Raw genomic sequence first — 27,246 nt, 5'->3', positions numbered from 1 at the left:
CAGGCTGTGGGTCTTCTCTTCTGGGACCAGAGACCCTCATGAGAACTAAATGAAACTCCAGTGAACCCCCTCCCCCGAGGGCAGAGATACACATAGACGTAATTGTGGGTGGGGACAGTTTAAAGACCTTCGAGGCTCATTTCTGCCTCCTCACAGGTCTGTGAGGTCAGAGCCAAGAGCCCACACTGGTGGCCACAGGTGGTCCAGACACTCAGGGTGGGCCTGTGGGCCGTCTGCCTCCCCCACTACCCTCCCACCCGGGCACATTACACTGTTTTCCCGGTTCCCCCGAGAAAGCTAAAAATCCAGTCGATTGGGAGTTTACCCTCCTCACCCAGTCCCTCTTCAGGCCCGCTGGTCCTTTCCCCCACCGCCACCTCCTCAAGGGAGCCACATCTCATGAGTTTCCATCACTTTATTTTGCAAAAATAGAAAACTCAGCAATACGCGATACAGCGGGGTGGAGGGGAAATGTAAACAGAGGGGAGGGGACAGCACCCTGACCCCCCAGAGAAAAAGGGGAGCCAGTGGGAATCTTATTTGGCAGCTAAATACAAACTGGGAATTGGAGGAAGAAGGGAGGGGGTCACAGGGGCCCTGGGCTTCCCCTCCCAAGACCCCTAGAGGAAGGGGTCAATTCCAGGGTGTAAACAAAAGCTAATAAATAAATAGAGGCTTCCTCTGGGTCAGGGCAGGATCAGCTAAGCAGCACCCACCCCCCCTCTCCCTGGGCCAAGCTGCTCTGGTGGGTCAGGGGGAAAGGCACTAGGGGGAAAGGGGTCCCCTGGTCCCTCTGTAGTGTAGGAGGGTCCCTGCCCCATGGCTGAGATGGGGGGCAGGGGGAGCCCAAGGCACGTGACAGGGTTGGGGAGGGGCTTATAATGGAGGGCACAAGGTAAACTCTGGGCCCAAGCAAAGAGGTGCAGAATGGGCCTGCATCTGTGGCCTTCACCCTCTGGTCCCCCCCAGAAATGCAGGGCCCAGCCTGCCCCACCCTGACCTGGCACAGGATGGGGCACAAGGGTAGCATGCACCTGGCAGGTGCATTACGCAGCATTAGGCACCAAGGGCAGGGGCTAGAGGGTGGGCTCAGCCCTCCCCCTACACCCTCCTTTTGGTCTCTAGTGTTCCTGTTTGCTCCCAGAAGCCTAAGCACCTGGCAGAGGAAGGGGCTGTGGAATGGCAGGGTCTTCCTCCTGCCCTGGGGAGCCTGGGACCCTGGAGTCTGAGGGGCAGTGCTGAGATTTTAGAGTCCAAACCTAGGCTCGCCCCTCTGTCCTCTCTCCTGGAGGGAGCAGGGCAGACCCCCAAGACTGGAAAGGGAGCCAGTTAGAGCAGGAAGGGGACAAACACAGAGGCACCCCCGGAAACTTTGGCAAAAACAAGGAGCTCATTGGAAGGGTTGGGCAGAGGGCAGAGCAGGTCCTCCCCCAGTCACGGGCAGTGTCTAGGAGATGGTCAGTCTGCTGCCTGGAGCCCCAACCCCCATGGTGGGGAAGTCAGGGGCCCTGGTCAGGCTGGGGGTTACGGCCCCCTTTGCCCTGGCCCCCTGGAACATCATCCTTGCTAGAGGCCTTAGGGTGGGGACCAGTCTGCGGTGAGTCATCTTCAAACATTTCAGGATTCTCCAGCATCTCTCGAATCAGGGGAGGCATCGGGCCTGGAATCTCCATTTTCAGGGTGATGGCCCTTTCTGCTCCTACAATGAAAGGGCAAAGAGTTTTGGGGGACAAAGTTGCATGCCCCATGAGGCCACCACCACAACCTTTCTTAACTGCCCTACGACTCCCCTCTGGGGGCTCCCAGCACAGGCCTGCCACCCTTCTGTTCCAGCTTACCCTCTCCCTAATTTAGGGCTCCCGGGGGCCACTTCTCTGCCTGGAGCCTCTGTGTGTCTTCTCTGCCAGGCTGCTGCCCATTCACCCCATTCTTTCAGGCTGTCTTCTCAAAGCTCACACTATGCCCAACACCCAGCCCCACTCCCCGGGGATCCCACCCTCTAATACATACCTGCTGTTAATAACACTTATAACAATACCTGTTATTTACCAAACACTAACTATCTTCCAGGCATCTTTCTAAACCAGCACTGTCTGATAGAACTTTCAGCAGTGACAGAAATATCTACTCCGTCCAGAATAGCAGGTGTAGCCCCGTACAGCTACTGAACACCTGAAATGCAGCTACTGCCACTGAGGAACTGAGTTTTTCATTCAGTGCAGTTTAAGGCCCATTATGTTAACTAATTTAGACCACACAGCAACTTGGGAGGCAGGGATAAGGATAGCTCAGTTTACAAACAGCAGAACAAGGCACACCTAGATTCTACTGAAGGCTCCCTGGTTCTCACCCATTCTGTTCTTATCTCTACCTGTCCACCTGAGTGACCTGGAAGACCAGCACCTCTAGGAAGAGAGAAGGGAGGTTCCTTCGTAACTAACCCTTGGTGCTGATGCCCCGGAGGTCGGTGATCTTCATGAGCATCCTCGGGAACATGTAGGGCTGACTGGGCCGCCGCCGCCGGGCATATAGCCTCAGGGCTTCCAGCAGTGGCTCCTGTAGTTTGTCCACTTTTTCAGGTTCCTCCAGATCCATGCGGTCTGTGAGGACAAGAACAGTGGAGAAAGGAAGAGGTGGGGAGGACAGTGACATGCGGCTGATTCCCAAATGGCCTGCCTTATGGGTCTCCAGCCGACAAAACTCTGTCCCATCAGTCCTTCAACTATTATCCTTGAACCCCTCCCAGGCCATCTCCCCTGCCCAGGCCCTGTACCTTCTCCCCTTCAGTAAGAGGCTGGCTCTGGTAAGTCACTCCTGCCCAACCCCTATCCCAGTGCCAGTATCTGGGGTCTCTCTAGCTCCCCCTGGCTCTGCCCCCTTTTGTCCCACATTCCAGGCTTCAGGGAGCTTACACAGGATCTAAGGAGTCTGTGGATGGGGCCAAGTACAACAATCCCAAGGGCAGGGGCAAAGGTCTCCAGCCTGGTGAGAGATCAGTTAGGAGGCATGGCAGGAAAGGAACACGAGAAAACAGCAGGGGGCGCACCCTTACCTCCGCAGATGAGGCAGATGGCACTGAGCAGCCCTGTCTCAGTGTCATCCATCTCCAGTGGCAGGAGCTGCCCGGCAAAGGCAAAGACGAGGTCTGTGAGGGGTCCAAAGCCAGCGTTGTGCATCTGAGTCCGGTTCAGGGTCAGCCCATCGGAGAAGGTCATGGTGTCCTGCTCTGGGGTGTACCTTGTGCAGATCCGAAGCATCTAGTGGTGGGGGAGGGGAGGGTTAACGCTGTCTCTGGAGAGGGGCACATTTGGGGCTGAGGCAGAGAAGGAATGAGGTGCATGTGCAGAGAGTGAGAAAGTTAGGTCCAAAAGGAGGGCAATCTGAAGCAGCCTGGGGAGGAAGGCAGAGAGGGGTGTACGGTCAGGAGCTCAGAGAGGAAACAGAAGTCAGAAGGAGGGAGGGCTTCCAGAAGTCTAGGATCAGGTCTTAGGGTCAAGGGGTAAGACAAAAAAAGGCTGGAATTTAAAGGAGATCTGGGGAGTCCCAGATTGGAGGCGGGGAGGAGAAATAAAATCTTTGTGAGGACTGACTCCTTGGTTTCATACAAGGGTCAGGCTGTGGCGGAAGACAGGCCATGGGGTTACTAACTTACCAGGATGTCCAGGCAGGCAGCCTTGAGCAGAGTGATTTGGTCAGCAATGCTGAGCCCTGTAAAGCCGGGTAGCCGCTTGGCAAATTCCACAATCTTGATGATGCACTTGGTGGCCAGTTCACTGAACTTGTCCCACAGCCCCAGATCCAACTGCACCCGGTGGTCCGCACTGGAGTTCTGAAGGGAGGACAGATGAGAATGCAAGCTAAGACCCACTCCGCAAGCTTTCTTCTTTCTGCCAACACGCCAAGCTCTCCCCTCTGCATTCTGATGCCCTTCTTGCCCTCAGCATCAGACCATGGCCTCCAGCACAGCCCCTCCCCATTCCCCAAGGTGAACAATCCCCCGCCCTCACTGAGGCCCTGCCTACTCCTCACCGTGGTGTACTTGCCCAGCTGGCAGAGCGAGGGGAAGGTCTCCTGATGGGCTTTGCTGACCTTGGTGATGAGTTCTTCTAACTGGGGGCTCAGCTCATAGCTGTCAAGCGACCCTTCTTCCTTCACCTCTTTCTTTTTCTTGTTCCGGTCATTCCGCACAGCTTGGGGGTGGAGGTGCAAGGAGAGGGTCAGGACCCTCAGAACCTCCCTCTGGATATACCCTCTCACCCTGATTTAATGTGCTTCATCCTTATCATAAACATCTACTCACCCTGGAACCCTAATCAGTGCCTCAGTTTCCCCATCTCCTACATTAGCTCCCATTTCCAAGCTGGTTCTCCCCAGCCCCACCCAGGGCCTACAGCCTCTGCTCCCTCCCCAGGCCATTCAGCTCCATCCTGCCCTTCCTGTCACCCTGCAGGAACTGAGGGGGGGGGCAGGATATGCAAGCGGCAGGATATCCACTTATAGCCTTGGCAGCACAATGGCGCAGGGGAGGGGGGCACCCCAGATCCACCTCAGGCTCAGTCCTGGGAGCAGGGGAGGGGACTGGCAAGCCCCCCTCACTTCTCATTGAACAGGGGAATGTGAGATGATAACCCCCATTTACTTAAGGGTTAATTAAGCTCTGAGACAGGAAAATGGGCAGAGCTTCCCTGGTGAATGCAGCTAATCAAATAGGACTGTCTAGGAAGGAGGCAACACCCCAGCACAAGCTAGATCTCAGAGGTCAGAGAAGGAGAAAGAGCGTGGCAAACACAGGCTAGGTCAGGAGTGCTCCTGCCGAGGCCAGGGCTCAGAGCCTGCCTACCTTCCTTGGACATGCCCACTTCAAAGCACTTCTGTAGCCGACAGTACTGGCAGCGATTCCGGGTCACCTTATTGATGATACAGTTCTTGTCTCGGTGACATGTGTACACCATGTTCTTCTGGATGCTGCGTCGGAAGAAGCCCTGCGGTAGGGGGTGGGGAGAGTGTCAGTGAAGCAGGATACTGGGAGCACTAGCTTCTCATAGGCCTTGTAGGTGGCCCCAGGCCTGACCCAACCTATTAACCCCTCCCACCTCAGAGAGGGATGCCTACTCATACACGGCGTCTGCCTCACCCCTCTGCTCTGGGCCCTGGTCTCTGATCTCATCAAGTGACTCCAGATGCCCAAATGCATCCCCCCAACAATCCCCACCACGTACACACCTTGCAGCCTTCACAAGAGCTGACCCCATAGTGGTAGCCAGAGGACTTGTCATTGCACACGAAGCATGGCTTGTAGACCCGAGGAGGTGGAGGGGGTGAGGGTGAGCTGGGCACCATCTCCTCAGAGCTAGTGCTCTGTGTCTCCACCGCTGGGGGGGAAGCAGTGTGAGATGAGGGTTGGGGGAGAAGAACCCCTCAGTTCTCCCGGTGTCCTCATCATACACACACACCCATTCCCACTTCCTCCTGCTCAGCAGTGGCAACATCATCACCACAGAGTGATTTTAAGTCCCTGTGTACAGCCCCATAGTAAACACTTCCAGACACCCCCAACACCCACTGCACCTCCCACAGTCTGGCCACCTCCCCCCACAATAATGCCAACCAGAGGCTCACGGGACACTGTTCAAGTCTCCAAATTCCAGGTCAAGGCCACACTGGAAGTTAACTTCTCTGGGCCTTGGTTTCCTCAGCTATAAAGTGAGTAGGTGGAGGGGTTATGGCCCATGGCTTTGAACTCTCTAGTCACTCCCTGTCACATCGGTTTATCCTTGTCAGGCCCTCTCACCATCCTCCTCCTTATGAGGCAATAGATCTGGAGGTGACAGGCTATTACAAGCCACCTGTAGCTGGCACCTGGCTTAATAACCTGCTAGGATACTCAGGAGGTAGAATAGGACTTCATTTCCTTTCAAGCAGTAGAGGGTAGATAATCCTCAAGCTCTCCCCTCTCATACTGCCTGCCAAATAACCACCACCGTCCTTTCCCCAGAAACCACCAAAGACAGTGGAGCAAATGGGACACAGGTATCAGGAAAGTAGGTTAAAGGCTATGCAACAACCTGATTTTACACCTGAGGCCAGCAGAGGGACGTGACCAGCCCCACTGCCACTTGACAGTGGAGCCCAGGCTCTCTCTCAGGTCTTCTGACTGGCTCTGAGTGTACTGGCCAAGAGTCACAAAAGCTGGAAAGGAGAGACTGAGATATTTGCTCAGATTCTCAGGTCTAGAAGCTGTTGAGGGTGTAGCAAACCAAAGAAGTCAGGTGACACTAAGTAAACAGGGCTGATGGGGGAGGGGAGCTATCTTTGGATCCTCTCTGAGCCTCTGTCTTCACTCCTAAACTTTGCCACAAATAACCAATTGCAGCTCAGAAGGGGTCTAGGCCTACCCCACATAGCGTGTGTGGGGAAAAGGCCCTCTGTTCAGCAGGCTGCTAAGTAAACCTTTTTAGGGCGTGTAGTTCATGTTCAGAGGATGGAAAAGTCTATAAATTATTCAACTTGTAGGATCTGTTGCCCAAAGCTGGAGGGCCCAGGCAACACAAGAAAACCCTAATACCCTCCCTAAGAAGTATCCCATGCACCCACCTCATGAACACCTTCCTCCTTCTAACCTGCAGCAGCCCACCTGGTCAGAAGTCCACCCCATGGCCCAGAAGGGCAAAAGGAATGCCCAGGATGCTGGTCTGGGTCCTCTCTACCCACCCCACAGGAGGAAAGCCCATCCGCCCCCAAACACAAGGGCACTCAATTAACATAAGAATCCTGTTGGAGGGAGAGTCCCCAAAGAAAAGGAGAGAGAGGAGGGGGGAAAGAAGGGTGCTTGGAGTCTATTCAGATGGGTGGGGGGTGGAGTAGGGGGTGGGGTGGGGGTGGGGGACAGGAGACTCCAGGAGGGCCTGGGGCTGAGAGATGTGGGATGGGCTGGAATGCCTTTCAGAGCCCCTCTTGGTGTCCTCTGAGGGCAGCAGTGCTGCCACAGGCCACTGTGTGGGGTGGTGCTGACTGCTCCCAGCCCACAGAGCGCTGCCTCATTTCCTCTCTTGTGAAAGGGCCTGGGTGTGGTCAGACTGGCATGGAGCAGTGCCAGCCAATTCTAAGACTGGGGGCCGAAGGGAGACAGGCCCAGGGCAGCTTTTCCCATCTATGTGGCACTGTCACTTCTTCTCCGTATCCCTCTGGCACACCTCCATCCTCTGAACCCTAAAGTACAGCCCGGTGGGTGAAAGGCAAGGGAGAGGGAAGTAGGCCAACTGGGTACAGATCCCCTTCGTGGCCGAGTGGAGCCCCCACCATCGAGACGCTGCTCCTGGGCTAGGCTGGGGCCCCTGCTGGGGAGGAGGGGATGGGCTCTGGGTTTTTTTCCTTTTAAAGCCCAAATTGCTGAAATTGAGGAAATTCCTGGCCAGGCTGAGCGGAGCTTCAAACAAACTCTTTATAACCGGCTGTAAACGCTCCCAGCTGCGAGGCCCAGGGCTGAGAAGCCCGAACTCACAATCTGCCACATACCTCCTTGGAGACACACACACTCACACATCAACAACACATAGGACGCCGAAGCAGGCATAGCATCAGTGGGCTCCTTTACCACAGCTGGGTCCTGGCACAGGCGGCATAAGGGCACACTGACTTCAGCCACCCTGTGGGAGTGGACGCACGAGTCACAAAGCGGACACACAACACCCAGAACTCCACTTCATATCTGCAAGCCAGCAGCTCAGCTACCAGACAAACACCCGGGCCTGCCAATGCAGCACCAGGACACTGAAGCCGCCAAAATGCACAAACATACCAAGCGGCCCTCCCCTCAAAGCACTTCTTTCCTTCCCTGGTTTAGACACCCAGGTCTAAACGACTTTCCTGAAATGTGTGGAGCAGGCATGAAGCCCACCAAGATCCTAGAGGCCAAAATTATTGATCCAAACTGAAATGCAAAAACATACTGCCAGCCAAGTGCAAAGGGCCTCCCTGAGCCTGAAAAAAACTGGGGTCCCAGCGCAGCCCCCACAAAATCCTTCCTGGGAGATATTCTCCACCTCAACACCCCCCCTCCCAGCATACCCCAAATCAGCATCCTATTGGGCAATGAGAGGAAGATTAAGAATTCACAAGGATTTGGTGCAAAGCAGTAGTTCCATGCTTTCTCCACCCTTCAAATGCCACACTTTTAGCTCTCGTCCCTCCCCACCCCAAAGTATGGTCTCCTGTTTGCCACCTCCCTCTTCCAGTCTCCCGGTTGTTAAATCTGAGCAGTTCTGCCCTGGAACCAAAAGAAAAAAAAAAAAGCCGAACTCGTAAACAGCGCTGCAGAGTGCCAAGGAGCGAGGCGCGTTGGCGGGGGCTCCGTGACCCCGCGGGCGCACTCCCCCAGCGCCCAGCGCCCGCCCGTTCCTAGCATGCCCCAAACTGCTCGTACCCCGCCCCCCAACCCCCCGCGCGCCAGCGTCCGCACCCGGGTACGAGCGCGGTCCCAGTCCCCGGTAAATTTGGGGGAAGGGGGGTTCCAGGCTCCCCTCCCGGCTCCTCCCCACACCCCACCCCCGCCAGGCACTTGGGCCCAGGCTTCAAAGCCGCCTCTCATCTGGACTTCATTTTTACTGCCTCTCAGTCCCCAGCTTTTTATTACCGCTCTGGAAAGGGGTTCCAGGGCCCCAGGCCTGGCATCTCCCATTTCACAGCGAAGGAAGATGGGTATTTGGGGACCCAGTAGTCGTACTACACCCACCCCCTGCCGCCCCGCACCCTGGCCTTTGCCACCTCCAGGTCACCCCCACCCTATACACAGAATTTGCTCTAAACTTTTAACTTCCTACTGAAGTTGTGTGTGTTGGAGCCAAAGGGAAAAGACGTCTCTCTGTATACAACCCTATACACATTTCCAAACATTTCTTTATAAAAAGGAGCGGGGAGCGCCAGAACCCAGCCTTGGCTGGGTTGTGTGCACCACCCCTTCCACCCTGCACAGAGAACACACAGGATGCACGCTCGAACACAGCACTTTCCAAAGCCGCCCCCGCAGCCACGCAAGGGCACACGCCCTCCGGGCCTCACTCCACAAACATCCCTACGCAGGGTCATGCGTGCCTGCCAACGCTGTCGGTGGGCGACATTGCGCAGAGAAACTCACTCGCACCCACACCACCTAACCAAAGCGCTGCACTCTCTTGGAATTCACACGCTCTGCGAATAATATTTTTACACTCCCAACTTCCCACATGAACTTTACAAACACCACCCACGGTCCTGGGTGCCATATCCCTCCAGAGCCATGGAACAGCGGGCACAAACTACCAACACACTTCGGTCTCTCTCTATCCCCAGGAACTTTGGAGTGGCATCAGCCAAATGTCCTAGCTAAACACCCACCATAAAAACCGCACACACTGAAAACACTACTGCACTCACCCAAAGGAATCGCTGAGGCCCCCACGTTTAAAGGGCCAGTGTCTCCCTTTCCTACACACTCGCCCCTCGCACAGAGTCAGAATCTCCACTTGCACCCCAATTCCACCTTTTACACATGGAAAGAGTGAGCCGCTGCCTTTCCTGCACCCCACACCCCACCCTGGGGCTCGGGTACCTACATTGCAGACTGGCGGGTTGCGGCCAGGCAAAAGACTCAAGTCCGGTGAAACAGGAGCTGCCGGTGGCTCTACGCAGCAAGCCGGCCCCGGGCCCGACAGCCCCGTACAGCCGTCGCGGACCCGGGGCAAACGTTTCCATGCAGTCGTACATCGAGACCCGGCTTGGAGGGAAGCTGGGTGCTAGGAACACCAAGAACCCGCAGCCGATTCCCCCTCCTCCCCCAGCGGCGCCCCGCTCCTAGAGGGGGGGAGGGGGAGGGCTAGCATAGGGCGCCGGGCTGCATGGGGGGTATGGGGTGGGCGGGGAAGAAGGGGATCCCCAGCAGGGGAAAGGGACTGGGCGGGGCGCAAAGCCGGGGCCGCCGCTCCAGCAGCGGTCCGGCTCGCTCTGGGCGTCCCAGCAGCTAGCACTGGGGAGACCTTTTGTAAAAGCGAAGCCTGAGGGGTGGGGGGTGGGGCTTGGAGAGCGAAGGGGGCCGGGCACCAAGATGAGCAGAGCTGGGAGTGGAGTGCACACATACACATATACACACTCGCACAGCGGCGCGCTTGCTTGCTTAGACACACATCAATGCATGCATTTATCCTGGCAGGCACCACGATTTGCACATTTGCAATAGTGCACATTCATATCTGCACGCACAGAAAAATCATAGATGCGCACACGTTTTTGCAAGCACACCTGGTTTGCAAGAATGCTTGCAAGCATTCTCCACACCGGGAAGCTTTGCAGGCATTTGCACTTAGGCGCGTGCCTGGGTCGGGGGTGGGGGAAGGAGTGGAGGAACCAAGCAAACGCATTTCCTTCCGAGTTTCCCCCTTCCCCCAACACTCCCTTTTTGACACAAGTAAATACAGGCATGGGTGTCGAGGATGACTGGGAAGCGGCGAACATGGAGGTTCCCAGCGCCTGGTGTTTCACCACAGCCTGGGGACCTGCACTACCTCCACCGCCTAGTTCCCAGGCCTGACTCCTCCCACTGCTGCGCGCGCGCGCGCTTGCGCTTCAGGACTCAACAGAACATTCCTGCGGCTCCGCTAGCTCTGCCTCCTTCCTTCCCGTGCACCCCGCCCCCCCCTCAGTCGTAGGGCCGGAGCGCGCTCCCGCCTTGAACTCTCCGGGAACCCCCCTCGGGGCGGGTGGCCGGGCGCGCTCACCTCCTCCTGACCCGGCCCCGCCCCACCCCGCCCAGGCAGTCTCCAGCGCCTCTGCGGAGTTCCCCCCTCCTCACACACCCTCCAGCGGGGCCGGGAGTCTGCCCCTCCTAGCCAGGGCTGTTCTCCCTCCGCGGTGTCCCGGGCCGCCTCCCTCCAAGTCTCCAAAGCCCCATCCTGCGGCAGACACTCCTTAAGCGCCTCCACTACCTCTCTCAATGCCCCTTTCTCGACCCTAACTTCACTTTTATTTTTGTTAAGATTTTATTTATTTATTTTTAGAGAGAGGGGAAGGGAAGGAGAAAGAGCGAGAGAAAAAGAAACATAAATGTATGAAACAGAAACACCGATCGGTTGCCTCTCGCACACACTCCAACGGGGGACGCGCTCGCAACCCAGGCATGTGCCCTGACTGGGAATCGAACCTGCGACCTTTCGCTTTTGCAGGCCGATGCTCAATCAACTAAGCCACGCCGGTCAGAGCCTAACTTCACTTTTAGAGCACAAAACTACCACCCTACACTGTTTCTACAGAGCCAGCTGCGCCTCAGACGAAGCTGCCCTCCTGAGTACCAATTCCCCTCTCCTCGAGTTTCTAGTGTGCCAACTGGCCAAAGTGCCAAGTGTCACTCTTGGAAATAACTGAATCTGATCTTTAACTATTCTCATAGCCATTAAATATCCACGGGCAATACCACCCCCGCCCCCGCCCGCATTGCCACACTTAGTGCTCTTCAGATCTCCAAAGTCTGCCTCCTCTCTGTTTCCTTGGTTGCCCCTGCCAGGCACTGAGCGCCCTCGCCCGGCGAAGAAGGTGAGGAGGCGGGGACTTGGCCACGTCAAGAGTTTGCCCTCGCCGGGCAGGGCCGAATGGGAACCCTGGCCCGGGGACAGCGCCAGCCGCGGCGACTCCCGGAAACCGCCCCCTCCTTCGCGCCCCGCCCGCGGCCTGCCTGGCCGGCCGGCGGGCCGGCCCAGCCGGCTCTGTCAGCGCTGCTCAAACGGGGAGCGCTGGGGAAGCGGGAGCGGCGCCCGGCCGACCCCTTCCCCTCCTGGCGGCTGTGGCTGGGCCTGGGCGGGGCGCACTTTTCTAAGAATCTCTTGTGGGGGTGGCGCACTGGGGTGCTGCAGGACTGGGGCGCCAGTTTGTAAGAATAAAAAGCAGGAAGGGGTGCCAGAGTAGGCGAGGGAAGGGAAGACCGGGCCGGAGGAGAGGCCCGGGTGGCTGCCAGGGACTGAGAGGTGGGGGGCCGGGAAGCAGGGCCTGGCTTGCGGATGGGGGTGTCGCGAGGTGGCAGGGCTGACCGAGGAGGGGATTGAAGCAGGGATGAAGAGGCATGCAGGGCTCTTTCCAACCCAGTGTGAGCCCCCTGTTCTTGCCCCCAACCCCAAACACCACATTTCTAATCCAGCCATCCCCTCACCGAAATTTCTGAATTAGAATCTGGCCAGTGGCAAAAAATGGAATGAAATGAAATAAATATTAAGTGCAAAATGAGGAGTACCTCAAAAACAAGGGGAAAAGAGCCCTGATTAGTCAACTGCAAGTTGTCAGTCTCCACCCACCCACCCTTCCCCCTCCAAAATCTGAAAGGTCCCAATTAAGTCAGGCCTGCCTGGTTAGTAATTAGAACCAGAAGTGGCCAGGCCACAGAGAGGGTGGGGGGAGTCGGGCACAGGAGGAGTTGGGGGAGGGCTCCAGGAAGTCATGAGTCCTGAATAGCCCCCCTTTCTCTTCACCAGATGCACCCCACTTCTCATTGCCCCATCTGTGTATTTCCCAGGCACTGAAGGGAGAGAGGGGCCTTATAAGGGACCAGGCATTACAGTGTCAGACCCACCATTCCCATGAACTCTAACCCCTCATTCTAGACAGTCTTAGTATGACCTTGAGGAGAAGGTAAGAGAATGGGGGGCTCTAGTGCCCCCTCTTTTCCCCAAAGTCTCCCCAGCCCTTACTGCAGCAATTAGACCCATTAGCCTTCTAGCATTTCATGGGAAACAGATGTTCTCCGCCAGCCTGGTGGGAGTATGGGGGGCGCTGCTGCCTGACTCACCCCCTTCCCTATGATCCCCACCACCACAGTGGGCATGCCCCTCCCAGCTAGAGCCCCACAAAGGCATGGCCCCAGAGGCAAAGAGAAGGGCACCCCTCCCCCACTGACCAGGCCATTAGCCCTCAAAGTCTTGCATGGTCACCCCTCAGGGCCTCTACCACCCTGACAAGCATGAGTTTAGCCAACGAGGAACTGTGGAGGGAGGGACAGCTAACTTCTTATGCACCCCTCCTTTCCCCGCCTCCTGCCATCTTCTGGATGGAGCTTGAGGATAACTGGTTCTAAATTCCTCATGCTAAATTCGCCTTTTCTTCCAAAACCTTTCCTCAAAAAAACTGAAGATGAGGCATCTCAAAGCAAAGAAGTTCCAGCCCCAAGGGTAAGTCCTAACATGGGAGTCCCACCTGAAGGGCAATGGGAGGGGCCGCTGGAGGAGGGGGCTGAAGAGTGGAGGGAATAGAGGTGTGAACGAGGGACAAGGCCCAAAGCGGGGATGTAAGGAGTGCTGGCAGGATGGGGGCTGGGACCGGGTAGGGGGCCAGGAGAGGGGGGTGCAGCCTGGGCCCCAGTGGCGGCGGCTTGCCCAGCTCCCCCCCCCCACACACACACCCTACACACACACCAGAGGTTTCCTGTTGCAATCAAAGCCCCGTTTGTGTCGGCCTGGAGCTGGAGCCCGAGCCTGAGCAGGAGAGACCAGGAGGGGAGGGAAAAGAGGCAGTCGGCTGGGTTTTTTCCTGGAGAAGGACTAGCTGCCTCCTGCTTGCCACTCTTACCTGCCTGCTTGTCCCCTCTTGCCTCTCCCAGCATCTGGGTTCTCTCTGTGGCTGTGCCTTTTGACCTGTGTAGTTCTCTCTCATGTTGCTTAGGTCTCAGAGTCTCTCTTTGTCAGTTTATTTTAAGTAGAATTCTATTACTTCCTGTGCCAAACTGCCCTCAGTTTCTCCATGTGACTTAGTGTGGTACAGTCTGGGCTCCTTGCCCCAGGGACACTATCACCAAATTCGGAGAACAAAGAGGGCTAGGTCTTCAGAACCACAGATACCACCTGTGGTTCTGAAGAGGAGGAGGGCAAAGCTTCCTTTCCCACCTATCATACTCTGTTCCCTGCTGTCTCAATAAAGCAAACATATAACACAACACAACAGTGGGGACACAGACACCAGGGTTTCATGCACATTTGTGAGCAAGCATACCCACCTCTGCTTTCCCATGCACACAGGCCTGTGCTTGTCTCGGCAGCACATGCTCCCTTCCCTCTCCCCTCCTGCACCACAGGGTTCTGAGATGCCTGCCTCACCCACTCAAGCCTCTGGAGAACCCCAAGAGGTGGAACAAGACTTCCCATACCAACAAGGTGTCTCCAAGGTGTTAGGGACCCAGCATCTGGTCCAGGAGTTAGCCCCAGGGAGAAGTTCCAGACTCTTTCATGGACGTCTCCCCCCCGCCCCCACCCCCACCATAGACTAAGAGACAAGAAAGTGAAGAGAAAGACAGACTCAAGGTGAGCATAGCTCTGGCATCAGACTTTGTCCTCCAAGCCCTCTCCATTAACTGGACCTAGCCAAAAAGGGACAATGGGTCAGAGAAATGACAGACCACACTCTTTCACCCTTTGGCTGATCTCCCACTGTGGGAGATCTCCCAGACTCCAGGATGCCTTCCCCGCCCCTCTGCCACCCTCTCATTTACCCTAGGTGCTCCATGCCCCACTCCCATGCAAGCTGCCTGAACCCAAGCCTTCACCGCCTCCCCACCCCACCACGCCTCTCTGCCCAGGCCTGTCCCCAGCTGCCAGCCACACCCGCAGTAGCTACCTGCCCTGGTTCTGGTTCCTCCCTTGGATTTTTCCTTTCAGTCCCCCTCCTCAGGGCAGCCCTTGGTGTTAGAGACCAGTCTGGCCCCTTCTACTACCTTGACCTCACTTTGAACCTTGACCTTGACCTCAATGTGTCCAGGGCACAGGGCCACAAGGAGAACTTCACTGGGGACTGGCTATGACTCTCAGCATTCTCCCCACTACCAATCTGTTTCTCCTCTCCCTCCTTACTCCTGCTTCTTTAGTTGCCCCTCCCAAAACCTGGGAAAATCAAGTCCCAAGGGACTGAGCTGTATGGTTCTCTGTAAGAAGTACATTCATGTGGGAATGGTGGTTCCTTCGCACCTCCCCAGGCCCTGGGACAGATTCATGGACTGTAAGTGAGGTAGGGGAAGCCCAGCTGAGGTTTCCAAAAAGGGGAGCTTTGTGTTCTCTCGTTCACCTGCAAACCACCCAAATAACCCCCGTTGGACTACAGACTTGCCACCGGCAGGCCTCACCAAACACCAGACACACCGTCAGCAGCCCTATTAAATCCAGCCTCCCTCTGCACACTGACTCTTTGTTGCACACACTGGAATTCTGTATCTGAGTGGAGTCTGAGGGATATGCAGTATACACACAACTGCATATGGTCTACACACACACACACACACACGTGCACAGGCTCACGTGCATGCACCATCTCCAGATGAGAACACTCTTTCCAGTAGAGACGCCAGCCAGCCCTGGCTATTCACCCCTTTACACATCCACACAGCCCTCCAAGTGCCCCCTCCTGAAGGCATGGCCTCTTCTCTTCCACCTGTTTCTCTCTTCCCAAGCTTGTGGGGCTATAAAGGATGTATCTTTGTCTTTTTTGTCTCTTCCTTTTGTCTCTGTTCCTGTCTCTCTGGAATTGCTCCTCTCTCTGTCTGTCCTTCCATCACCTCCCCTTCTTTCTAGGTAAGGGCTTCTCTACACCAGCTCACATGCTGAGCCTTTAGCCCACAAAGTTCAGCATCTCAGCACTGCAGCTCATGGGCACCCACTCCTATAGTGACCTGGTCAGAAAGAACAACTGCCAATCGGGGGGAGAGAGGATCCACAGAGAAAAGGAGAGGCCTAAGGCTGGCCAGCTGTCAGCATGCAAAGGCTTAACCCAAAGAGGACAAGCTTGAGGGACAAGTAGGGATCTGCACAGCACATGGGCACTGAGCCAGACCTCCAGGGAGGGGAGGAGTCCAGAACCCACATGGCTAGAAGAGAGGATACTTCTGGAACACCCCCTTCACCTCCCTGTATTACTTCTGGTGAAGGTGCACCTTCTTTGTGACTGTTTCCCCCCTTTCCAGACCAACAAAGAGAGTCTCCAGACCCCACACATCTTTGGACACCCGGCACTAGGTTCCAGTCTTCTTTTTGCAGCTTCCCCTCATTCAGAACAATTTCACCTCCTGATCACAGTGTCAGCTGACTGGCTTCCCAGGCTCCTCTACTTCCCAGCCTGGTTCCCCACACCCTCCACTACATGTTAGTAGCGCCTTCAAACTTCAGCCAAAACCCCCTTGGCTGTGTGTACAAAGGTGTTCTCCCCTGCTAGTTGACTCACTCAGGAGGCACTGTTAGACGTCCCCAAAATTTAGGCATGCTACTTTCCCATCCTATTTGGGCAGGAGGACTCTCATTTGTAAACACTCCTTCCTAGCCACCCCGTCAGCTAACCCCCATCCCTGCCAGTTTTTTATGTCACCCACCCTCCAAATGTCCTCCTGTTTCCACTGTCCCCCACCCCCAATATCCATGAGACTCACACAGAGAGGCCATCTCCTTGGGAAGGTCAGGCTGGCCCAGGCCCCGGAAACTAGGGCTCAGCATCTCGAATGGTGGAGACCCTCTGAGTGCCCCTGGGAAGGCGAAAGGGAAGCCAGCCCCTGGGTAGCCAGATCCAGGCCCCAGGGCACCAGTGGCAAAGAGTCGCTCCTTATTGGTGGCCATGGCAGCTGCAGTGTGGGAGGCTGAATCCCTTGGGGTCTGCAGTGGGCGGGGGAGGTCTTCAGCCACAGCCCCCGCCCATGCCCACTGCCTAAAAGGCCTGGGAGCCTCCGTGCCCGCCCTTCGTGGCCTGCCCACTGGGTCTCCGAGAGTCCTAGGGAGAAAGAAGAAAAGAAGCAATGAGAGAACGATCACTCTGACATTCCAAGCCCATGGACCTGTCTCTGTTGAAGTCTGTGCTGCTAGGGTTTGTACTGCCCTGACTCAGGGCCCACAGGGGAGGAGGCGGGGCAGATGCTTAGGCAAGCTCAGAGAAGCTCTCTGGGGAAGGGTAAGCTGAGTTTCCAAGGTAGGAGAGTCTTAGGACTCCTGACAGAGAGGACTCCTGAGCTGAGAAGTGACCATTAAGTACAACTGGACTACGCACTTAATTTAACCTTCACATCAGTCCTGTGAAATGGGAATTATGATTCCCATTTCATACATGAGAAAACTGATGTTAAGTGACTGGCTTAAGGTCACAAGGCTGTAAGTGGTACAGCCAAGTCTCAAACTCTCTACCATCCTGGAGAGAGCAAACATCTCAGTTGTAACTTTGGGGCCTTTCCCCTCTCTGGTTGGGAACACAGACCCTGGAGTCAGACAACCTGAAACAGATCCCGGTCACTTGCTGGCTGAGCTGGGGGACCCTGGACGTGTTGCTTCTATTTCTCTGTGCCTCATATTCCTCATTTGTCAATTGGGGATAACAATGGGACCCACTTCCTAAGGTTGTTGTAAGGGTTAAAAATGTAACATGTAAAGTGTTTAGAATACTATAGGGTACATACTAAATGCTTTCTAAGTGTCTCCTCATTTCTCTTTGTATCTTCTCTTCATATTTCTCTTCTTTTTTTCAAAATTTTATTTATTGATTTTTGAGAGAGAGAGGAAGGGAGATTGATAGAGACATCAATTTGTTGCTCCACTCATTAATGCATTCTTTGGTTGATTCTTGTAGATGCCTGACCAGGGATCGAATTTGAAACCTTGGCATATCACAACAATGCTCCAACCAACTGAGCTATCTGGCCAGGGCCATATCTCTCTTTTAATTAGCATTTCCTTCTCTCTCTATCTTCCTCAAAACTCACTCTTCCAGTTTCCCCTCCCAATTCTCTCTCTCTTTCCAATTATCCTTCACTTCCTAACCATTCTTGCACCCTCTTCTTCAAATTCACAGATGTTGATGGAAGCCCCACTGTGGATCAGGTAAGACACCAGAGAGCTCCTCTCCTTGTTCTCAGCTCACTTTGCTTCTCCATCTCCTTTTCTCTCTCTTCTCTGAGCCCTCTGCTTCAAGGAAGCCCTCCCTGAATCCTCCCCTTCTCAAATGTAGCTGCCCCCACTCCGGGGAGATTTTTAACCTGTGACAGTGGGGGCGGGGTGGGGCGGGGAGAGAGAAAGGAGGAGAAAGGAAATGGGAATCTAAGGCTAGGCAGATATTTCTTTGCCTGATGCTCTGACAAGGGAAAGGTTGGCTTTCCCTGGAGGCCCCCAAACACCCACCTCTCTGGAGAGTTAGGGGCAGAGGAAGGAAAGCCTCCCCAGCCTGGGTACCTCCTCTGCCAGCCAGAACCATCATGGACTGAGGTGAAAATGGGTGGAGAAAGACCAAGAGAAAGTGAACACACATGGAAACCACAGGGCGGGCGGGCCCAGAGGTAGGTGATGGGAATTTCTACATCTCTTTCCTTCAGGGTCCATATCTCTCAACCTGTGTACCTTTATTCTCTCTCTCTCTCTCTCTCTCTCTCTCTCTCTCTCTCTCTCTCTCTCTCTCTCTCTCTCTCTCTTTCTTCCCCCCCCCTTTTTTTTTTTCCTATCTCTCATCTCCCTTGGCCTTCAAGCTCCTGAGGGTAGACTGCCATGGGGGTTACAGGAGGAACTCAGACCCCAACACCACCACATGTCACTCAGTCCCCATGCAGAAAGCAGCTCTGCCCCTCACCAGACACCACCCCTGTCCCCAACAGCCTCAGATTCTTCAGCCCAGTGTCTCCTCAGGCTCTAAAAGTCTGAGCTCCAAGCCCCCAGGGTCCCTGTCCTCCTTCCCCTATTCCCAGAAATCCTCATCTGTGGTTAAGCCTGGGTAGAACCAGGAGTCCGGGGCCCCTGAGGCCCCTGGGCCATAGCTCAACAGGCTGGGCCACATTCCAGGTGGATTAACCTCTCTAATGCCAAGGGTGAGAAACTACTAGAGCCCCCCCCCGCCCCCATCTTCTTCACTCAGACAGACTTAGATCGGGACATGCTCTGTGCTCCAGGCCTCCTTGTCTGCTTCTCACCTACTGATGCTAAACAGAGACCTGAGGGTGGGGCAGGAGGACATGGGGCACTGAGGGTCAGGGGGAGTCCCAGAGAGGACGCCTCTGACTCCTGATCCTTAATGAGGAATGAAGCTGTAAGGAGTAGAGAGGAGCCCAGCTCTACCTGGCCTCCCTTCTATTTTGCTTCAGAGAAAGGACTTGAGGGTTGAGTGAAAACAGAAAGGGGACGGAGATTCATCCCATTTCTGAGCCTCGGTTTCTCTGCCTTGGCTGGGAAGAGAACGGAAAGGTCTCAAGTCCAGGGTGAAGCAAGGGACCAAGGAACGGAAGACAGTGGTAGTGAGAATAAAATCCTAAACCAGGGACCCGGGTGCCTTGGTTCTTTGGGGAACCTGTGGAAGGGAGAAAGCACTTCTCTCCTCCCAAGATGCCACCTCAGAAGGAGGTGGGGCTGACTAGGGGAAAGGGGCCCATACAAAGCTGCTTCTCTTAGAGCTGAGGTGGAGTTGAGGGGAGGGCATGGATGAAGGGGGCTGCCGGATGGAGGGGGGGAGCGTCTCCCTGCTGCCCTACCGGCTCCAGAGCCTGGAACAAAGCTGCTCTTGTCGGCTGCTCTCCACCCGCTGCCCCCCTCCCCTCTGTATAAACACGACCACCTTTTTCCATGACCCCATCTCCAGCCTGGGCGGAGAACCCAGGCATCCTCTGCTCTAGCCTGGGCCCCCAGCCTGCTCCCCAGGAGGCAGCGGTGGGCTGGTTTTCCCTGGCTTTGTGCCACCCTTGGGGGCAGTCCAGACCCTTGAGTCTCCACCTCTCATCCCCAGGTGCCCTCCCTCCACCCCACTGGCCCCAGGGAGGGGCAGTGCCCAGGAGGCAGGCAGGCAGGCAATGCCAGTGGAATGTGTGTGGGCAACGGAGGGCACGGACAGGGTGGGGCAGAGGGGGGAACTGGAGGTGCCAGTTAGGTGGCTTTCTGAGCCAGGGGTGGGGGTGTGCCGGGTGGGGGGTGTGCCCTGTGCTGCCTACCAGTCTGTAAGCCACAGAGTGTGGGCACACATGTGTGAGTGTGTGCGTGTGTCTAACCGGGACACCCGTGCTGCAGGCACACCACCGCCTGCCCCCTCCCCTGCCCTGTCTCTTCTTGCCTAAGGATATGGGGCACTGCATGTGGTCCTCGACCTTAACTCTGCGTCTGAGGAGTGACAGTAAAGGCAGGAGCCTCAGACTTGTGGACTGGGACTGCAAATGCCTGGGCATGGGCCCAGAAGAGGCACAGTCATCTCGGCTTCTTGCCCTCCAGACCTCTCCTCAGGTCCCCCTGTCCCCTAACCCCCACAACCATGCACATTCTTACCCTCTGGCCACCTGCAGAGGTTCCCTCCTACATACTGGGTCAAGTTGAGGGGACCAGGCTGTAATTGCTAAAAACAGAGAGGCAGTGTCAATGGGGCTGTGGACTAGGACTCCTGGGTCCCTGCCCAAGTCTCCCTGCTCTTCCTTTGTTCACTCAGCCTCCCCCAAGAAGACGCTCAAGAAGCCCCTCACCTGAGCTGGAGGAAGCCAAGACTCACAGCCCTGGCTGGGGATATGCAAGAGGGAGCCCTGAACTGTGGTTCAGGGAAACTTCACAGGCCCCTGTCCCATCCACTTGTCTCTCCAGACTCCGGGACCCAGAAGGCAAGGATCACTCTGGTAGAGGCCCTTTCCTTGCTGTCCCATGTCCAAGCTGTGCCACTCCACAGGGGAAGAAGCAAGTTGGACTAGCTTGGTCCAAAAATCCACCCCTCAGACCCTCCAGGGGGAGGCTTAGGGAGGGCAGGCAGTGGTCTTTCCCCACAGGAGGGAACACTGTCTTCCCTCACGCTGGAAGCACAAAAGTAGGCTAGAAGCCCCCTGGCCGAATATTTCCCCAAATGCCCTCCCCGCTATTCATCGAGATGAGGGGGCGATAAAGACTAGCTCAGCGCCAGCTTGTCTCAACTCTTCCCCATTCTCTTCCCAGATCAGGGCTGACCCCCAAGTCGGGGCAGGAAGTCCCCCTCAAACCTTTCGAGACAGCCTGACCAGCCCTGGAAGGGACGGAGCCGGCAGCGCTTCTCGGCGCCCCCGCCCCCAGCCCACCTCACTGGAGGAACCGGGCGTCCCGGGCGGGAGAGCCTGTTCCCGCGACTGACTCACCTGGAGGGGAAGGGAGGAGGAAGGGAGGCCGCGGAGCCCCGAGGTCCCGGCGTCTGGCGGTCGCGGGGTTGGAGCGTCGCAGTGTCAGAGGCTAGCAGTAATGGGGGGGCTTTGGGGGGGACACCGGCTCTAGGCTGGGACTGTCCCGGGGCCTCTCGGAGCCCGCCCGCCCACGTGACCGCCCCAAAATATCCGACACATTTTCTCCCAAACCGCACACTGACTCTGCAGGCGGGGACACGGAAAATATTTTCTTTCTTTTTCTCCCTCCCCACCCCCCCACCTCCCTCCCAGTCAGGCTCCCTCCTCCCCCTCCCGCCCTCGCTCCTCCCTCCCCTGCCGCCTGCCCCTGCCCAGCTCCCTCCTTGGTGCCCTGGGGCTGGGGGGCGGAGGGTGGGTGGGAGGGGGGGCTGGGCGAGGCGGCCGGAGCGCCTGGGTCTCTGCCCCTCCCATTTGCTGGGCTTCCGTGGCTCCATCCCCGGGAGGCCGGGCAAGGCTGGCAGAAGAGGTCAGTGTCTTGGGCCCATGATGCCACCCTTTCTCTCTGGCACTTTCCCCCTTCCAGCCGTCTAGGGGGGCTGGTCGAGTTTTCTGGCCAGGCTGTGACTCAGTTAAGGCCAGTCTCTGGTGCCTCCCCAGAGCGGGCAATGGGAGCTGTACCCCGTGCTCCCAGGGGCGGAGTGATGGAGCCGGAGTGTGCTGGGGCAGATGTCACAGTCTTTGCCCTTTGCTTAGCCTTCTTCTGCAGGTCAACATAGTCTCTGCTTCCCCTTGGCTACCCCAGATGGTCCTTTGGACCCAGGAGCAAACTGATTTAACTATTGGGTATGAAGGCGGGAGGTGGCAGGGTCGGGGGACAGCTCTGAGTTCTGGGCTCAAAGACCCCCTCCCTCTCCTCCTTCCTTCAGTAAGCCTGGGGAGCTGGGGCAACTGGCTGCCAATCCCCACCTTTAGGCTCGGACCAGGAGTGGGAGAGGCTGGGGAGGAGGGCAGGAGGAACTGTGCTGGGAGTAGGAGGAGTCTTAGGCTGAGTGTGAGGGAGAAAGCCAAAGCAGAGGGTGTGTGTCCTCCTTAACCAGCGCCTGCCTGCCTGGTAGACGTGCCACGAAAGTGGTTGACTCTGGGTGTGCACACACTTGCACGTCGGTGCCTGAAGGGGACATTCGCTGACTTCGTCATGACCACCACAGACTCAGTCCTAGAGTGGGCGGGAACCCAGGGTATTGGCCTCCATTCTACTGAGAACAGAGCAAGAGAAAAGGGGTCTGAAGTCCAAGCTCTGTGCACCGACCCCAGGCACTCCCGCAGGCATTAAGGGGAAGTGAAAAGTGTAGAAGGGGAGCAGTTGCGGGGGCTGAGCTGGGCTGGGCTGCAGGGACACACCCAGAGGACCTTCCCCAGCAACAATCCCGGGGTGGCCAGCACTGGGCACACAGACTCTTGCTCACGTCACACTTTCCGTACTGGAATTACTTTGCTCTGCCCTCGCTGCCACCCTGGGGGCCAGGTGTCCTCTCTCCCTGGGGAAGACCACTTTTGGTAGCCAGAGTCAGATGAAGGAGAGAGGAAAAGAAGGGGCGTGCTGCAGTTATCTCTGGAGAGCAGGAGACGTCAATGGGGGTACAGACAAGGCCCTCCCTTTCACTCCAGGGGTGGGAAGAGCTGGGAATAGGTACTCCAGGGTGCCGTCCCCAGGTGGCCTGGCTGCTGTTGACTTTGCTTGGTTACCCTGGGAGCTGCTCTGAGCGTGTGGGAGGGGTGGGTGTCAGGGAGTTGGACCCAGGCGTCCCGGCTGGGGTGGGATGGCGCCTTGCCTGTGTGGCAGGGATCTTGCCAGGAGGCCGCAAAGTTAACCCCTCCTGCCCTGGGGGTGGCGGCTCCGGGAAAGAGGGCGGGCCCAGCTGTGGTTTGTGACTGTGGCCCTGATTCCCCACCCACCGCCCTCTCCCGGCACATCTGTACTTGGTTTACAGTGAATGAGTCTCCTGTCCTCATGAACCGGGCGAGGGCACCACTCCCTCCCAGGCCCCTGGCTGGGCATCCTGACACAGAACCAGGCGCCATCCCCGTGACGCTCTCTTTGCTGGGTCTTCCCTCTCTCAACTTTTCCCTTTCTCCATCTTAGAGGGCTTCAAGGCCTGGTCCCCAGACCAAAAGCTCTAAGGCTGTGCAGTTAGGGTAGCAGATGGGGACCGGGAAGATAAAACGGGGGACAAAATACTTGGAGTAGCCTGGAAAGAGAGAGCAGGTCTGGAATTCCCATCTGGCTTTACTCTTCTCTTTGTCCTGGTTTGTCTGTCAGTCTGCCCCTGTCCTTGTCTCTGGTGGGTGTTTGTCCATCCATCGGTCTTGGTAAATGTGACTCCGCCCTTTCGACAGCCTCAGTCCCCAGCCTCGGACCGCAGCCAGGGGGCGATGCCCAAGAAGCCCCGCCCCGTGCTGGTCCCGCCCCTCGGGATTGCCGAGCCTCCGCCCCCGCCCCTCCCCAGGACCCAGTGACTGGGATCTATCTGTCTGGCGGCTACAACGGTTTGGAAGTCAAAACAAAAACCCTATACAGGACTAAGGAGCAAGGAAGAGGGGCATTGTGAGGGGTTCAGATTCTTCTCTCTATCTTGCAATAGAGACGGTCTTCTACCCAGGAGTTCCAGGAGGAGGCTTGGGAAGAGGGCCTCCCACTCAGGAAACTGATGGAGAGAGCTCCCCTTATTTCTCTTGGGTCACCCCTATCTCTAGGTTTTGTTGTTTGTGGTGGTTCTATTAGGTCACCCTGACAAATTAGAGAAATGGTATCTTGGGGGTCTTAGAACGGTGCCTCCTTTACACCACTCACCCGGAAGAGCAGAAGGAGAGGTGGTGAGAGGAAAGGTATCCAGATCCTACCGGCCCTGACTCTGCTGTGTTGACCCAGCCCACATTTTCACCCTCCCTGCCTCCTTGTCAGCATCAGGACACTGAACAAATAATTTTCCCATGCCAAGTCTGGTGCTGGGGGGGGTGCTGTCCTACGCCATGTTCAGAGGGGGCTAGCAGATGAGGTTGAGGGAGCTCTGTTACAACCTCCAAGGACATCATTAAGGCGTGAAAGTGCCACCGGGGCCTGGAGACCAGGGCACTCAGGGAGAGTGTGATGAAAACATGTTTTGTACATCACATCTTCTCCTTTCCCTTCCTCTCCCCTCCTCCCCCCTCCTCCCCTAGGCCTGTCTTGTGCCATGGCTGGTGCCTGCTCTACCCCCTGTACTTGCTCAATTCCACCCCTTGTGCCAGGCCTAATCTGCTGCTTGCCAGTTTGTTGGCTCTCCTGATGAATGAGTTTGTGTGTGGATGGCCCTTAACAGCCACAGTGCTGCCCAGATCCCACATAGAAGAAGGCCTTGATTGTAAAACACAGGATTTTAAGAACTAGTCTACACAACTCTAGAAATGTCTTCCCTTACTCCTCTAAACATGTACCTTTCATGAATTCAACAAATCTTTATTAAGCATCCACTGTATGTCAAACACCATATAAGCCCAGGGAATACCCAATTATGGTTCCTGCCCTTGCAGACCTCTAGGCTGGGGGTGCAGTCAGATGTCAACCAAATAACCCATGACATTGCAAGTGATAACCAGCGTGAAGAGGCATAAGGTACTATGAGAATGGATGGTAGCAGGATTTTTCCCCCAGCCAAGAAGATCAGGAAAGGCCTCTGGGAAGAAGCGCGGGGGAGAGTGGAGAGAAGGGAGGGCAGCAGAAGAGTATGTGCAAAGGCCCTGCAATCGGGGTCCTGGTTCCCAGCCACTGGTGCCTCAGAAAGAAGAGGGACCCTCCATCCCTGCTGTCCACCTAGTTTTGGATGTGCTACAAACGAGGGATGGCCAAAGCAAGACCCTGGAACACCTGTGACCTTGCCCTGGAATGACTCCACCCATTCTTTTATCTTCTCCAGAAAGGGAAACAGAGGCACAGATAAGGACGAGGAATCCATAGGTTTAGGCTTCAGGTTATACACGGAAAACAAGGCCCCACATTGTTGGCAAAGCCCTCAGGGTGAATTTGCCTAGCTGGAGTCTCACCAGAGGTTCCATTGAGCGGTTCTACCATGTGCCCCAATCCCCTCTCTGATCCAGCCCTAACCTGTCTTACCCCTGGAACAAGGAGCATGTCTGCCTCCATAGGTGCCCAGAGTGTGAGGTGAGTGCTCCAAGTGTGCGCCAGTCACCATGTGGGTGGGTGTAACAGTCTGTTTGTACAGAATCTCCATCCACAGGTTAGGGAATTATCTCTGCTCTGTCTCCTGGGCAGGGTGGGGGAGGCGGTGGTCCAGTTCCTTCTGCCTGGACCCCAGGGATCCAAGGTTCTTCATTTCTGAAGAAAAGCAGTTGAGGGCTCTTTGAAGGAGGGAGCAGGCTTCTTCGAGGCTGTGCCTCCTCCATAACTGGCAAGGAGGTCATGGGACCAATGGAGTTAAGTTCCAGCCCTGCTGTGACCCACTTTCCTCCCTGTGCCCACAGCTCCGAGGCCACGGTATTGGGTGGAGCCAGTCTGGCTCCCCTGCACCCATACCTGGGACTTCCCCTAGATGGAAATTCCCAGACTCTAGTGTCTTCCCAACCTTGCCAGCTCCCACCAACTGCCTGCGATCTGTTCAGCTCCCATCAGATCACCCTATCTGCCAGCTCTGAACCAGACTACATCTACGCCTTAGCCCCTGGGCCCTGAGGGTGTTGGCCCACACTCTGGGATAATTTTTGATATTTGTTTGCTCTTTCTAGTGGACTCCTTTGAAGAAAAAAAAAGTGATATTGGTGTGGGGAGTTGGGAAGGAGCCAACCTTTGTTGAGCACCTAAATGTTCCAGGCATTGTGCTGAGTGTGTACATTATTCACTTAGTCCCTGTGAATAAGAGAGGCAGCAGTTATCATCCCCATTTCACAGAAGAGGGAGCTGAGAACCAGAGAGGTTAAATGACTTGCCCAATATCACACAGCTGGGAAGTGGCAGAGCTAATATGTGAACCCAGGTCTCAGGAGGAATCCTGTGCTTCCTTCACCACAGCAGACTTCATCCTCTTCTGCAGACACCCGCCTCTCCATGGGATGAGAGACTTGGGGGAATTCAACTCAATCCAATTCAGCAGTTATTGAGCATCTGCTATATACCCGGCAGTGATAGGGGCCCGAAATACAGGAAAGGTCTCCATCCTCAAGGGCAGGTGGGAAAGTTAGGTGTGTGGACTAGGAATATCTGTCTAACTTAGACACAATGATTTGAATGAGGTGGCATGGAACAGAAGTGGTGCTTTTATTTTCTCTTTCTAAAAGAGTGCATAAATATATTATGAACAGTGTACAGAATGAATTGGAATAAAATAAATACCTATTCAACTGCTACCAAGAAAGGGTACTTCCTACACCTCAGAAGCTCCCATGAGTCCGTTCTATAATTCCTTCCCTCCCCTAAGAAGTAACCATCATCCTAACTTTTGTGATCATTATTTCCTATCTTTCTGTATCATTTTAGCACTTGTGTATGTCTCTCTAAATAATATTGCTTAACTTCACCTGTTTTTGAGGTTTATATAAATGGAATGATGTTGTATTACTCTTTTGTGTCTTGATTATTTTGTGAGGTATACCCAAATTGTTGCATATAACTGTCTTTTTCATTATTGCATAACATCCAGTCTCATGAATATACCACAATCTATTTATTTATTTATTTATTTATTTATTTAAAAATTTATTACAGTTGACATTCAATATTATATTACATTTGGGTGTAGAACAGTGACTAGATATTTATATGACTTACAAAGTGATCCCCCTGATAAATCTAGTGCCCACCTGGCCCCATACATAGTTCTTACAATACTATTGACTGTATTCCCTATGCTGCACTTACGTCCCTGTGACTGTTTTGTGACTGCCAAACTGTACTTCTTAATCCCCTCACCTTTTTCACCCAGTCCCCCAACCCTGCTTCCATCCAGCAACCTTTGGTTTATTTTCTTTATCTGTGAGTTTGCTTCTGTTTATTTATTTTGATTTTAAGATTCCACATATAAGCAAAATCATATGGCATTTGTCCTTCTGTGTCAGACTTATTTCACTTAGCGTAGTACCCTCTAGGTCCATCCTTGTTGTCCCAAATGGTAAGATTTCATTATTTTTTATGG

General features: G+C 55.3%; 1 protein-coding gene across 3 annotated transcripts; it reads right to left on the bottom strand.

Moving 5' to 3' along the window:
- Positions 1–400: 400 nt before the first annotated feature.
- On the bottom strand, positions 401–21,330 carry RARG (retinoic acid receptor gamma). 3 transcript variants are annotated; one of them, XM_045829714.1, is made up of 10 exons: positions 21,083–21,330; positions 20,259–20,325; positions 16,415–16,749; positions 5,224–5,372; positions 4,841–4,982; positions 4,030–4,190; positions 3,653–3,829; positions 3,053–3,257; positions 2,442–2,600; positions 401–1,699 (listed from the first exon to the last, which is right to left on the bottom strand). In XM_045829714.1, the coding sequence occupies exons 3-10, from the start codon at positions 16,596–16,598 to the stop codon at positions 1,500–1,502; spliced, it is 1,377 nt and encodes a 458-aa protein (XP_045685670.1). In that variant the 5' UTR covers positions 16,599–16,749; positions 20,259–20,325; positions 21,083–21,330; the 3' UTR covers positions 401–1,499. The 3 variants fall into 3 exon arrangements, with proteins under 3 accessions (XP_045685670.1, XP_045685671.1, XP_045685672.1); XM_045829715.1 differs by lacking the exon at positions 20,259–20,325; XM_045829716.1 differs by lacking the exons at positions 16,415–16,749; positions 20,259–20,325; positions 21,083–21,330 and adding an exon at positions 9,591–9,879.
- Between the last annotated feature and the right edge of the window lie 5,916 nt (positions 21,331–27,246).

The sequence above is a fragment of the Phyllostomus hastatus genome, unplaced genomic scaffold (genome assembly GCF_019186645.2).
Source record: "Phyllostomus hastatus isolate PE091 unplaced genomic scaffold, TTU_PhHast_1.1 phas_scaffold_93, whole genome shotgun sequence".
In the NCBI taxonomy this organism is placed as follows: domain Eukaryota; kingdom Metazoa; phylum Chordata; class Mammalia; order Chiroptera; family Phyllostomidae; genus Phyllostomus; species Phyllostomus hastatus.
This window is presented reverse-complemented; position numbering and strand designations above follow the sequence as displayed.

Coding starts and splice junctions, on each gene's coding strand:
- RARG (XM_045829714.1), bottom strand. CDS start 16,598: ATGGCCACCAATAAGGAGCGACTCTTTGCCACTGGTGCCCTGGGGCCT. Junction 4,983..5,223: donor GCTCTTGTGAAGGCTGCAAG/GTGTGTACGTGG, acceptor CCCCTACCGCAG/GGCTTCTTCCGACGCAGCAT. Junction 3,830..4,029: donor AGCTGGGCAAGTACACCACG/GTGAGGAGTAGG, acceptor TCCTCCCTTCAG/AACTCCAGTGCGGACCACCG.